The following is a 13,271-nucleotide window of genomic DNA, read 5'->3' as shown; positions in this document are numbered from 1 at the left end:
GGTTACATCTCAAACACACACAGACCCCAAAAATCAATGTCACTTGTGGGGGAAGGCAGAAGCAATGGGTTACTTAGCCTAACAGAGGACACTAGGAAGCATAGCATGATCTTCTTGTGCTGGCTGGAAAATGGGCTGGATAAATAATGTTACAGCAAAAGCATTCCTATCAAAAAGGCTCATGGCAGATCAACAACTGGCATCTGAACAATCCAATGGCACTTTTTAAAAGGCCATTTTTGAAGAAAGATGAAATTCCTGATGCTTTACTTATTCCCGTAATATTTATAGAAATACAAAATAGTACAGCAGTGCTATTGTAACCAATCACATTAAAAAATCTTATTAAATCAATTTTCCTAGTGTTTTTACAATCTCTCTAGACATCAATTTCCTAAACTTCTCTAGCAGACTCACCAATTGCAACATCTGGCAGATATAGGAAGGCATCAAAATACTCTTTTAAAATGAAAGGGAATTAAGAACAGCAGAACCACCAGTAGTAATATTATAGAGAGATGCTATCTCAATCCTTTTCTCTGTTGCGAAACAGACTGAAACACAGGCAATTCTCATGCAACCCAACAACCCTGCTTTTCATCTGAAGAAGAAAACTTCAGTTTCCAATGACACCTTGAGTGTCTCAATGCAAGTTCTACAGCATATAGTTTAAAAACTAAATACTCGCTTAAATTTAAGGATGCTCTTCAGTCTAGTAAAATTCCACTCCCCAAGGATTCTTGAAGATAAAGCTTCTGCGCACTTTCAAGCACAAATTTTACCTTTAACATCCTGAGCTGCACTATCACATTCACCTCATGAGGTAAACTGTGAGGATATAACATGATCAGTGTACAGGGAAAACCTAATAAAAACTCAAGCCATTGCTCAGTATGATTCATGAACAAGCATGTGATCCTGGTCTCAAATGGCCTGGACTTCAACACTCTATACAACAGACTGGGAAGGGGATAGAGTCAAGACTAGGCAATTTGCTTTTCTGTTAGCAAGCTAAGTAAAAGTTGTGTCCTTAGAGCATGTATTACTGAAAGTTCTTCACATCATTTTAAAATAACTTCTAGGTTTAGTTTTTCCATGTAAGGTGTACTTGTATCAAAACAACAACAAAAAACAGTTCAGAAAGCTTTTTCTAGGCAGGCACAAGAAAATAGACCCTACAAAATCCTGCCAAAGAATTCACTGAGCATTGCAGGTTACAAAACCTGCAATAAATTAATTTGGCCATGCTTATACATTCTTTGTATGATCTGCTTAAGGGAGAAGAAAGGAAGAAGTGGACAATGGAAAAAGGCAGTGTACTGAAGATGCCAAATCTAATTTAACAGAACCTAAATTACATAATTAAGTACAACCCTTGATGAGAATTATAACATTTTCACTTGGGAAGAAATAATTAAGATTATAATAATTAAGATTTATTGTAGATAAACCATCCGCATATCATTCCCCAAAAGTGATCACCATCCAAACTTTGTAAAAAACAAAGGCTAAAAGTATTTTAAAGTCAAAGCTACATTCTATTCTGTACTCACCCTGCCAGGCAGCCTCGCAAAAAAGAAAAATAGAAAAAAAAGAAAATACAAAAAATAATAATTAAAAAAAATTTGTGAGAATGCTTGGCAAGGTTTTTCTGCCAAAATTTACAGCTATCAAACAATTAGCAAAGTTGTAGTTCTTGCTTCTAATTACACAGTGTGGCTGGAAGAACAATGTATTCCCAGTAGCAGGAAGGACAGCTATGTACTACTATCCCAGTGTACATGCTGGAGAAGCCCTAGCAGGAAGGACAGCTATGTACCACTATCCCAATGCACATGCTGGAGAAGCCCTACCTACTCTTTTTACAGAAAGGATAACACTTGGAGGGCACCACTTCTCAGGGAAATACAGCTTTGAGACGTGGTAGACACATCTGAGAAAGAATATTAGCATATTTATGTATCCATTCTAGACTGTGTGCATCAAAACCAGAAGTGTACTATTTTTGTTTGCAAGAATTGCTCTTTTAGCCAAACAACACAGGGCTCTCTCCCTCAGGCACGTCTTTTATGAGTTAAAAGGCAGAAAACCGGGCCACGGCAGCAACAGAGATCCTAGGGAAGCAAAGTAAAGAGTAAAGGAGGCAGAAAACAGTAAGAGAACAGCAAACACTTCCCTCAGAAGAGTCACCTTCGACAGAATCTGACCATATCTGACAGTTAAAAAGAGGAAAAAAAGAAAAATAATATTGGACTACAAACGCCAAACTGCTAATTTTTGAAAGTAGGAATATCCCAGGTACTGGCACTGAGTTCACTAGGAATGACAAACATGATGCTGAACAACTGTGAGAAAGTAGACAGCTGATCAAACAGACTTTTTGAAAGCCCTAGCCCTGCCTATTTTTTAATTGAAAGTAGTATTTTACAAAAGAGATCTGAAATGTAGCCCAGACCAGCATAATTATTCTTTCTGTCCACTTTTGCTTTGAGTCTTACACAACTGTTATTAGGCAAAGGCCTTTTTTGTTTGTGCAGATCCAAGTCAAACATACTCCTTCACCTCAGAAAGTATCCACATTAATATACTAGTGCTTACCTGAATTGGCCAAAGCACCCCACAGGGATACTGACCTTTTAAACTATCCAATATTAAAAAGGAAGACTAACATATCTATTCATACATACTTTTATTTATATTTTAATTACTAGGCTGCATCAACTACTCATGTGGTACTCTTTCACTCATTACACCCTGAAATCAGCTCCCGTTTGGCAAGCATTGTATGGGTTCTGCTTTACATACCTGTATTTTTGAGTAATTAGAATCATAGAATAGTTAGGGTTGGAAAGGACCTTAAGATCATCAAGTTCCAAACCCCCTGCCATGGGCACGGACACCTCCCGCTAAACCATGTCTCCCAAGGCTCTGTCCAGCCTGGCCTTGAACACCACCAGGGATGGAGCATTCACAACCTCCCTGGGCAACCCATTCCAGTGCCTCACCACCCTTGCAGTAAAGAACTTCTTCCTTATATCCAATCTAAACTTCCCCTGTTTAAGTTTTAACCCATTACCCCTTGACCTGTCACTACAGTCTCTAATGAAGAGACCATCCCCAGCATCCTTATAGGCCCCCTTCAGATACTGGAAGGCTGCTATGAGGTCTCCACGCAGCCTTCTCTTCTCCAGGCTGAACAGCCCCAGCTTTCTCAGCCTGTCTCCATATGGGAGGTGCTCCAGTCCCCTGATCATCCTCGTGGCCCTCCTCTGGACTTGTTCCAACAGTCCCATGTCCTTTCAGGTGAACCTGAGCAGCCATGCTAGTTACCCCTGGGAGAACAGCAAAATGTAGTAAGGGAAAGAGCAATCCATAATGCTAGAGACTAATATTGTGAATGAAGCTGTAAAAAGCCTCCACAGAAAACAGTCACAGAATGACTGTGTTTTCCACATGACACCTACACCCCATAACCCACAGTCTTCCAAATGTTGTTTTAGCCTTCAAAAGTGAGCGCCTGCCTAACCTGCATCTTCAGATAACGAATGGCTACTCCCTTCCCTACAGGCTCCAGTAAAAAAAAATCTCCTTTTCATCATTTGCACAGGGCTGTAGGTCACACTGTAGCTGAATCAGTAAACCTTTTCGTTTGTTTTTAAAGAAAAAAATAAACCATCACACATTAGGATGCAAAAGAAAACAAAACCCAAGATAGTAACTTGGTAAGGAAAGTGGGTACTAGGATTTCTGAATTGTGCCATTTGTGCTTTCTTTCCAAGCCTTTTAATTTAGCATGCCTCTACATCATTTGGTATTCAAGTACTGACAGGTTCATTCTGTATTTTTAATTCTTTACAATTACTAACAAATGAGCACCTTCACAAGCCATCCACCTTCCTACTGAAAGTACCTTTTCTTGAAAAATTACTCAAGCAAAAAGAAATCCTGCTGTATTACTTGATCTACTAGCACAGTCTGAATGTCTTTGAACTGCTCCTGAAAGTGCCATTTATACATCCCTTAGATCGTTTCTTATACTAGACCTTATTTGGTTTTGAATCATGAACTTAAGTGTAAGTGCTTCAGGAGTCTGGAGACACCTCTAATCTCATCTGTTAGCATTCACTATGAAATACACCTTTACATTTATTTTATCCCGTAAATACACGAGTGATAAAGCACATTTCAGGAAAAATAGCAGCTTGAGAGGAAAGAAAGAGAAAGCACAAACCAAGAAACACAACAGTGAGAGAGAAATCAGAAGCAAGATCAACTTCTCTTTGAAGGGTCGGTACCTTTTCCTGGACAAAGCTGGCGTACCCCAGGGAGAGGGGAGAGAAGTCTCATTTGTCAGGCAAGGAGGGATCTGTTCTGCACGACTACAGACAAAACAGACAGGGGTAGGACAGATATGTTAGAGAAGAAACCAGAGGCCATAAGCTTGTTAGTTTTACCAAAGCACCAAAAGAATCATTACTGGGATCCATTCTTCAGAAACAACACAGGCGACAAAAGGACACTGCTGAATGACACGCATCAGGTAAACACACAGGCATGCAAACCATGTATTCGTTTCATGGCATGACGCTGCAGTGCTTGTTCATTACTCTGCAAAGGTTTATTGATATGATCACACTCACAAAACAGAATATCTTCTAATGTTAAACAGTGAAAAATGAGAGGAGAAAGAAAAGCCTCAGTAAATTATTTACCATGTAACTAACATGGGTAAGAAATAAAATCAATGTAAACTTAACAAAGAATGATGATCAAAAACTCTGAGAAAAAAGGCAGGACGCAGTTTTTGAAGATGAGGGGGAAAAAAGGAACTTAAAAAAGTATCTTATACAACACCACTGCGGGATTTACTTACCCCATTGATTTCTCATACTCTAGTTAGTCAATGTTATATAGTATGTACAATGCACTCTTCATACACATTTTCCTTCCCCTATCTGAATACTTTAATAATACTTTAAAATTCTACCAAGTAAATTGATTTCTGTGCTTGGCTTTTATTTGTTTTGGAGGGGTTTTCTTTGTATTGGGGGGGGGTAGTTTAGAGAGTTTTTTTTGGTTGGTTGGTTTTTTAAACAAGAGAAAAGCATTAAGATTTGCTGCTTGTTGGCAAAATGCTCATTAACAAACCCATGAAGTCTTTGTTTTTTTACTAGTCATAGCTTAAGAAGCCTGACCACCTGGCAGCTCTATTAATATCTCAACATACAGAGACAATGCTTGGAAAAATCAGACCCTGTGTTATACTAACTGGATGGCCCATCTTATTAAAACAGTGTCACATGCATTAAAACAGCTGGGGTGCAGAAGCTCCAAGGTCCCAGAGATGAAGCTTAGGTCTGTGTTTTACTGTTTTGTACTCCAAATTCTGGGAAAGATCTACTGCAAGACAAGCCACATTTTCAATGCATTCTTCAGTAAGTTTTGTTGTAACTTTGAATCAACTTTAAGACACACATTACTGTTCATTTCAAATCTCAAGTACAACTTAAATTCTAGTTGTTTAACTCTGTGAGTGTCTCCCAGTTACAGACTAGCCAGAACATTAAAGAATGTGCCAATCCATCAAAACATTCAGTCTATGTGCGTTTAGTAAAGAGAAAGGAGGCTGAGGAAGAGACCTGAACACTCTCTACAACTGTCTGAAAGCAGGTTGTAGCAAGGTGGGTGTTGGTCTCTTCTCACAGATAACACACAATTGGACAAGAGGAAATGGCCTCAAGTTGTGCCAGGGGAGGTTTTGATTGGATAGTAGGAAAAATTTCTTCACAGAAACAAATGTCAAGCACTGGAATAGGCTGCTTAGGGAAGTGGTGGAGACACCATCCTTGGAGGTATGCAAAAGATGTGTGGTTGTGGCACTTAGGGACATGGTTTAGTGGTGGACTTGGCAGTGCTGGGTTTACAGTTGGATTCAATGATCTTAAGTGTCATTTCCAACATAAATGATTCTATGATTTTAAATCTTTCATGATATTCTCTAACTTCGTACTTTAAAGTCCCATATAAAAGGAAACATGAAGTTAAGGTGTGAGGTTCAACAACTAATTTTTAGCTTGACTTAATAAAAGCATAAAAATCTAGTAGTTCTGTATCATAAAGCAACCAGACGTTCTGCCTATGAACCAACTGGTTGCTTCAAGCCATCATATATAATAAACTGACATCTGTCTTAATTGCTGCCATGATGAAAACATTCAACATCAGAGAGAACACTGCATACCCTGGAGAATGCAAGCAAGCTAAGTCAATATTTGGCAGGTGTTGATACATTATAGTCCTCTTGCTGGAGTGAAGGAACAAGGAAACAGATTAACATGGAAGTACAAAAGCTTGAAATGAACATATCTGAAGAAAAATACTTTGGGAAACATCAGGGTGGGGCAAGAGGAAGGGCAGGAAGACAGAAAAAAGAAAGAGGAGGGAGAAGCAAAGTTCATACCTGTCAAAAGAGTCTGTTGCTACCTTGTAGAGGTAAATAAAAAGTTTGCTGCAGTGTCTTAGTGTAGGTGACACAGAATCCAGGGATATCAGGTCATCCTCCAAAAGTCTTTGAAACAGCTGTGTATTTGAAGGGAAGACATTCAAGGGACTTATTTTTCTTAAGTCTGAGAAGCAGCCAAGTAATCGAACAGCATCTGCCAGTTTTTCATACTGGATCTCTGTTTTGAAGAAATGAGAGTTGGCTGGCTCATAGCGCATTGCTGCAGTCAATGTGCAGAACACAGTGTGAAGCAGTTCAAACACTTGATTCTGGTTTACTTTCTCCCAGCCATTCTTAGGTGGTGAGCACAAAGACCTTTCCATAGCAACGAGTAAAGATGTGACATACACAAATCCACCAACTTTTCTAAAAACAGTTCTTGTGCGGTGACTTTCTCTCAGCACCGAGAGTAGGGCCTATGGACAAAACAAACAATCAAAATGAAGAAGAGAAAAAAATAAAGCAGCAGCATTACAAACAGCTTGTAAAAAGGTAAAAATGTTTCTGTTTGATATGCTAGGAAAATCCTCATGTCCTTGGTCAGAATTTGGTAATGCCTGAAGTCTTCAAGGATCAATTGTCTACTGCAAGAGTCCCCATCCTCAAGTTCTCACAAAATAGAAAGCACTGCCCCTAATTCAGAAATAAGAAATTAAAGGGATAAATAAACCTGCCAACAGAAAAGACCTGACCAAGCCTAGAATGGAATCAAAAATCCCCAGGTAATTCCCTTAGTGACAAGGGAGAGAATATAACTGTTGGAAAGGAATCTACTCTATCATACTTCACAAACAATTTCAAATAGGGTGGGCAAACAACTGCCTGTAGCAATGACAAATCTAAGCCTTGAAGTATCTTAACACAGATCTCCCAGACATCTACAATGCACAAGCACCTAGCAGACACAAAGCCACACCACCACTCAAACATAAAAATGTCAGCAAAGAGCTAGCAAAAAACACACCCCTTAGTTTTTACCCTCCCTCTATAATAAAATCCATAAATCTCTGAATTGAGTGAAACTTGATTGTAGGAGTTGCTCTTTAAAAGTAAGACAAACAAAAATGGATAAAACCTTACTGGCTAAACAAATACAAAGCCACAGTATAAACAGCAGAAACTGCATAAATCTAGGTACTAGAGAATAACACTATCTGTGAATTCAAGGAGTGGGAAGCCTATTCACCCAATCAAAAACAAGCAAAAAAAACAGCTGTCATGGGAAGTTTGACCCACAATAAGAATATGGACTATAGAATAAAAAGTCTCTCTACATGAAGCACACAAACAGCAGAAAAATGTTACTGACAAATAGGTTATGGGGCATCTTCCATCCCCAGGATTTTACTTCTTCAGAATCATGTTTGGGTTTATTTAAGTACACAGAAGATAGGTAGTGAAACAGTCAGACTATTATTCCTTTGAAGGCAGTATCTCATTTCCTGTCAAACCTGGATAAACAGTAAGAGACACATCACTGTGCCATTCTGGGCTGTCAGTTCCATAACCAAAACTTCTGAAAACAGCACCAATGGAAGACAAATAAAACAGGTCAGATAAAGGACAGAAACCTGACCTTGCATATTGAATCTGCTGGGGAACTGCAATATTCTTTCTCTCCCCTAAAGTACCATGAATGAGACATGCTCAAAGAAACCCTGAAGACCTTGAGAGACAAAACATGTCAAATGAATCATTGTAATACTTCCCTTTCTGTCTTTTGGAATAATACTAAGTTACTCATCTGCCAGAGAAATATTACAGCTCCTTTGAACAGAGATGAACTTAGATGTCCCAGAGTTCTCTATGAAAGACTCATTTACTTAATGCTACTTCCTTCAGCTTTTTTACCCTAAATTAAGAGTATGCCAATTTACAAAAATAACATTAGCTATTCTGAGAAGAATTTGGGGGTCTAGAGTAGCAGCCAAAAGACCTTATATGACAGAATACAGATGATAGTCTTCTCCCTTCTCCACTCACAGCCTTACTTTCTCAATTTCCACTACTTTGCTGAAGCAAGAAAGTTCTTTGGCTTTATCTTCTGCTATGGTCATTACAATTTACAGTTACATAAACTAGTCCAACATTTTGAAATAGCAAATTAGTAAAATAAAGTAATCCTGCCACAGGAAAATGCAAACCTGCACTGAAAATCAACTTATGTGTTACATGGTTATTTTCTCGCCCCCTCACATATTCTCATTTTTCTTCTAACTAAGTAATTCTCCACCAGGGATTATTATCATAACTCTAGAACCTCATTTCCTATCCACTGAGGCTGATTACAAATGATGATGCTAAACACACATATTCACTTGCTAGCCTTCATCTCTGATTCTGAAACCTGCCATGGACAGATGGAAGAAAATAAAAACCATCTAATTTCAGCTCCAGAGACAATCCACATTCAGTAGCTAAATACCATCCAATGCCCTTCTCAGTGTTTTCTTTTTTAAAAGAGTGGCTTAGGAGAAAGAGTCATCAGCACTACTTCATTTACCCTTAAAATGTCCGTTTTCAGCTGCAGTTCTGTAGGTGGAGCAGAGTGCATCAGTCCCAACAAAGTGCCCATATCATCTTCTCCACTAGGTGATAACACCAACTGCTGGATGATCATCAGGGCATGCTGTCGGCACTGAGGATACTTTACTATGTTGTGTACGCATCTTGCACCACCAAACTCCCTGAAAATACCTACTCAGAAAGAGAGGGGTGAGGATAAGCACATAAGAAGTATAAAAAAATGCAATCAGTAACAAATAATGACAACAAAACATAAAAGGTGTTTAATTTTTACAGGTTGAATGGCAGAGTTTTAGACCTATGGATGCTTAAGGACTTACAACTATTTTTCCTCTCCTACCACAAACAAGAATAGAACTTTAAAGATATTCTTCTGACAATATTTTTCACTAAAGGTGCTGAGTACAAAGATACAAATCAGTTCCAAGAATTTCCTTTACTTCTGTTACTCCAACAGTAGTTATTCTTTCCAATGCTAGAGCTCAAAGAGTCACAGAACAAAATAAAGAAAAAGAAAAACATTAAAACCTCCATCTTTAGTGAAGACTATATGCTGTTTTAGTTAAGGACAATGCTGTTATTCAATTTAGTTCATTGCCAAAAACATAATTAGACTGCTTCTGGACAACATGAGAAAACTAGGAGCATTGGTTGAGAAGTGAGTCATTCTATCCACAAGATGCGTAAGATTCTGCAGTTTTCTAGTGGCAAGACCTGTCTTTGTAGAAATAAAGCTTAAGTAAAATAATAGTTCTCAAGCTAGGTGGCTACTTAGAAGAACACATGTGCAATATTAACTGAAAATTAAATGAAAATTGATTCTGAAAACATCATAAAACCCCAACTAGTATATGGCACATATGTTTCTAGTAGTATCAGCACCTAAATTGTTAATGTAGCACCTATGCTAATTGCTGAAGATTAAAATAGAGTTGGGAAATGGATCAATACTACATTAGTGCATCAAAGGAGTAATTTTCCTTGTGACCATAAATGAAAGAGCAGTTTAAATTACTAAATTTGGGATTAACAAGCTAGTCAGGACAATGTTTACTCTCTCTAATGTACACACACAAAGCTTAGTCTCACTATTAATTTTCAATTTCCTGCCTCCTGCTTTCTCTGACATTCTTTGGATGAGATATGGACTTAAGCAAGGCAAAACGAGAGGCTTCAGACCCTGAGACAGTTAAATTGGTTGTATCCCTTTACAGGCAAAGCACATCTCCTTAGGCGTCAGGTCTCCTATTTGAAGAGAGACTGAGGCAACATTTTATGCTTCTCTCACTCTCAGTCTAGATTCCCAACTATCCAATGCACCTGTCTTGGTCTGGACACCCAAATTTCTTCTTTGAATTTGCTTATCTGTTAAGCAATATTCAGAAAACCTCATCAGAGATACCAGTTTAAGATCAGAAACCAAGCTCTGAGTGTGGTATGAATCACTGCAATTCTGCACAATGCCTATTTATGCCTCTGTGATGACCTAAAACCTCTGCTGGCTTCTGGAGAGTGCCACTGGGCTCAGATCCCAGTCATGCTGCACAGACAGCAAACACAACGTGTTTGAGAAATGGTTTCTTAACTCCTCCTGTACGGCTCTGTCAGACTTCTCAACTTGGAGAGCTACTGATGAAATGAGGCTCTTGAGCTCTCCAGGAGTCCCCAGAAACAACATTTGTGGCAGCATCCCAGAGTTGTGATGTATTTTACACTACCCTCTGTGTTTCTCTGGTGGATACTCAGAGATTAACTTGGCAGTGAGAAGTAGCAATGAGGTACTGATGGCTGCTTCAAGCTTCTTACCTTGCTATTAAATTAATAGCAGCCAAGGATTTCTCACAAGTCAGGTGAGTTCAGATCACAATCCATATCTCACAGGAGTAAGGCTCAGGTACCACAGACCCTTATACCACACAGGTACATACAGTCCAGTCCTATGGACAAAGACCTGCCACTTCTAAAATACGAGGTAGTTCCAGTCCTTCAGAGATGCTATCATCATATACTTACACCACCACAACTTATTCATCCTTAGAAATCAAACAATCCTGAGGGCTTTTTTGTTTGGGTTTGGTATTTTTTTTCCAATTTCTCTTTATATGAAAGCCTCCATATGTACTTTCATGCCAAAACCAAAACTTAATGACATATGACTAACTGATTACACAACAATTCATCTGTAATCTGTAACAACTGCCCTCTGAAACCTCCTTATTTCAGCCTAATTCACTGGCTTCTTGGTTTATCACTGAAGAGATTCATCTAGTAAATCAAAGATCACGGATTTTTTCCTTTCCATTGACAGGAGACATAGCTCCGTGGACAAAAGGGAAGTGAGAAAGGAAACACATCTCACTTCAGCAAAGCTTCTGGCAGTGTCATCTACAGCTTTCTTATAAGCACCTTGACAAAATACTCTAAATGCAGTCATGACAGACAGAATGTATAACTAATTGAAACATCAACTTGGAGTAACCTCTGCTTCGCTGCAATACCTTTCTATTTTGACTAAGGGCATGCAACTGGGGTTTATCTTGAGTGCCATAACGTGTTTCCTAATGGAATGAAGATCTTAATTACTAAGTGCATGGACAGAGCCAAGCTCACAGATATTGTAAACGCTCAGTAGGCAGAATTCAAAACCCATCTTTGAAAGTGGTTTGAAACCACAAGCTGAAACAAAACAGAATTTGAAAACAAGCACAACAGTGAAACAGCACGGACAGCTCCAACACTGGGCCTGAATTTAAATGAAAGACTTGCCTAGGCAAAACCAGAAAAGAAAAAAATTACAAGCTTTATGTCATTAGGCCAGGAATTAATGTTTAAGGAGTGAGCTGTCAACCAAGCTGGACAATTTTCAGGACTTCATTCTTAAAGCATTTCTCAGACGGTAGCTTCTCCTACTTAAATGAAAACAAAACAAAAAAACCCCAAAACCCAAAAACCTAGAAGTGAGAAAACACCAGTAAAGACTAAAAAAAAAGGAAAAAAACCTCCTGCACAAATAAGGGTATTTCATGGCCTCCAAGGCATTTGTCTAATGGAACAGACAAAAAGGATTTAAAAATAGTTATCATCCTTTCTCAATCTGTTATTTCAAGCTCTCAGAGACAGCTTTTACTAATACAAGATACACATACTGTCTATTTCGATGTCACTAATTCTTAGCTAATGAAGCATAACATAAACCTGCTTGATTTAGAAAAGGACACTAGTAACAGAGTCCTATTTAGACATACTCACTGGGAATATGCCTTTAAAAATGGAAATCCATCTTTCATTAAAGACCAAGCATTATTAATTACATTTAAATAGATGTGACATTGTCAACAGCAAACTATATGTCTAATTATATGCTTAAATTTTTCAATATACTACCTGTATCACAAGCCCTACTACAAATTACTATAGTATTGTTGGAGGGTGATGGCGTGTGCTGGTTGCATTCATGTGAACACTATCTTGTACTCCTTTATTTTATGCACTCCAGTTTATGCTGCCTATTCTCTTCTCTGGAAAAATCTGGCAAGAGAAAAGGTCTATTTCCATGTGTTTGCTTACTTGCCTGAAGACAAAGTCAAGACTACTCTGCTTTCAGGCAAAAGTTACTTTTTGTAAACAATTTTACAGCAGTCTCTCTACTCACCTGCATTTGTGTTTGATCCTTGAAGTAGGACTGTCAAGGTCTCCATAACCAATAAAGCCAGCTGCTTTTGGTCCTCAAATGAACTGTTTCTTGGATCCACTAAAAATAATTTCAGAAGCCAAAGCAATGGTTAAAATCACTCTTTTCTAAGACGCTTCTTGGTACTTCTCACAGAAACTTTCATTTAATTTGCTTCACCAAAGAACATGCAGCCTAACCATATTCCAAAGCAAATTAAGATTTAGTCTACACTTGTGTTCCTGGGAAACCTTAACTATATAAACTAACTTTTCAAACAATTCAAAGACAAGAATTTAAACAGAAGCTTCTGAGCACTGGGAGCTCAGTGTCTGACATTGCAGCTGTATGAGGTTTCACATGCCCAACTGTTTTCTTGAAGCCAGAAAAACACACCATCTTTGAAGACTTAAGAGGATCTCTTCTTGTTCAGCATTTCATACTTTAGAAGTAAAATTCCACACAAAAGCACAAAACTGGAGTCACATAATTACAGTAAATGTGCTGATGATTCAACAGGTGTAAGAGATGCACCAACACGGCAAGTTGCATCTTAAACACAGAGTAACTTTT

At 38.4% G+C, this 13,271-nt stretch overlaps 1 protein-coding gene across 1 annotated transcript in view; it reads right to left on the bottom strand.

Moving 5' to 3' along the window:
- WDFY3 (WD repeat and FYVE domain containing 3) overlaps nucleotides 1–13,271 on the bottom strand; it is a 115,656-nt gene that overhangs the window by 74,599 nt on the left and 27,786 nt on the right. Inside the window, exons 9-12 of the mRNA XM_005146574.3 lie at nucleotides 12,681–12,779; nucleotides 9,006–9,199; nucleotides 6,461–6,918; nucleotides 4,296–4,379 (exon numbers count right to left, since the gene is read on the bottom strand). Of these exons, the coding sequence (XP_005146631.2) occupies nucleotides 4,296–4,379; nucleotides 6,461–6,918; nucleotides 9,006–9,199; nucleotides 12,681–12,779 (835 nt within the window). The remainder of the gene's footprint in view (nucleotides 1–4,295; nucleotides 4,380–6,460; nucleotides 6,919–9,005; nucleotides 9,200–12,680; nucleotides 12,780–13,271) is intronic.

This window comes from Melopsittacus undulatus, chromosome 7, assembly GCF_012275295.1.
Source record: "Melopsittacus undulatus isolate bMelUnd1 chromosome 7, bMelUnd1.mat.Z, whole genome shotgun sequence".
NCBI classification, from domain to species: Eukaryota; Metazoa; Chordata; class Aves; order Psittaciformes; family Psittaculidae; genus Melopsittacus; species Melopsittacus undulatus.
The sequence above is the reverse complement of the archived record's forward strand: the minus strand, read 5'-3'. Positions and strand labels throughout refer to the sequence as shown.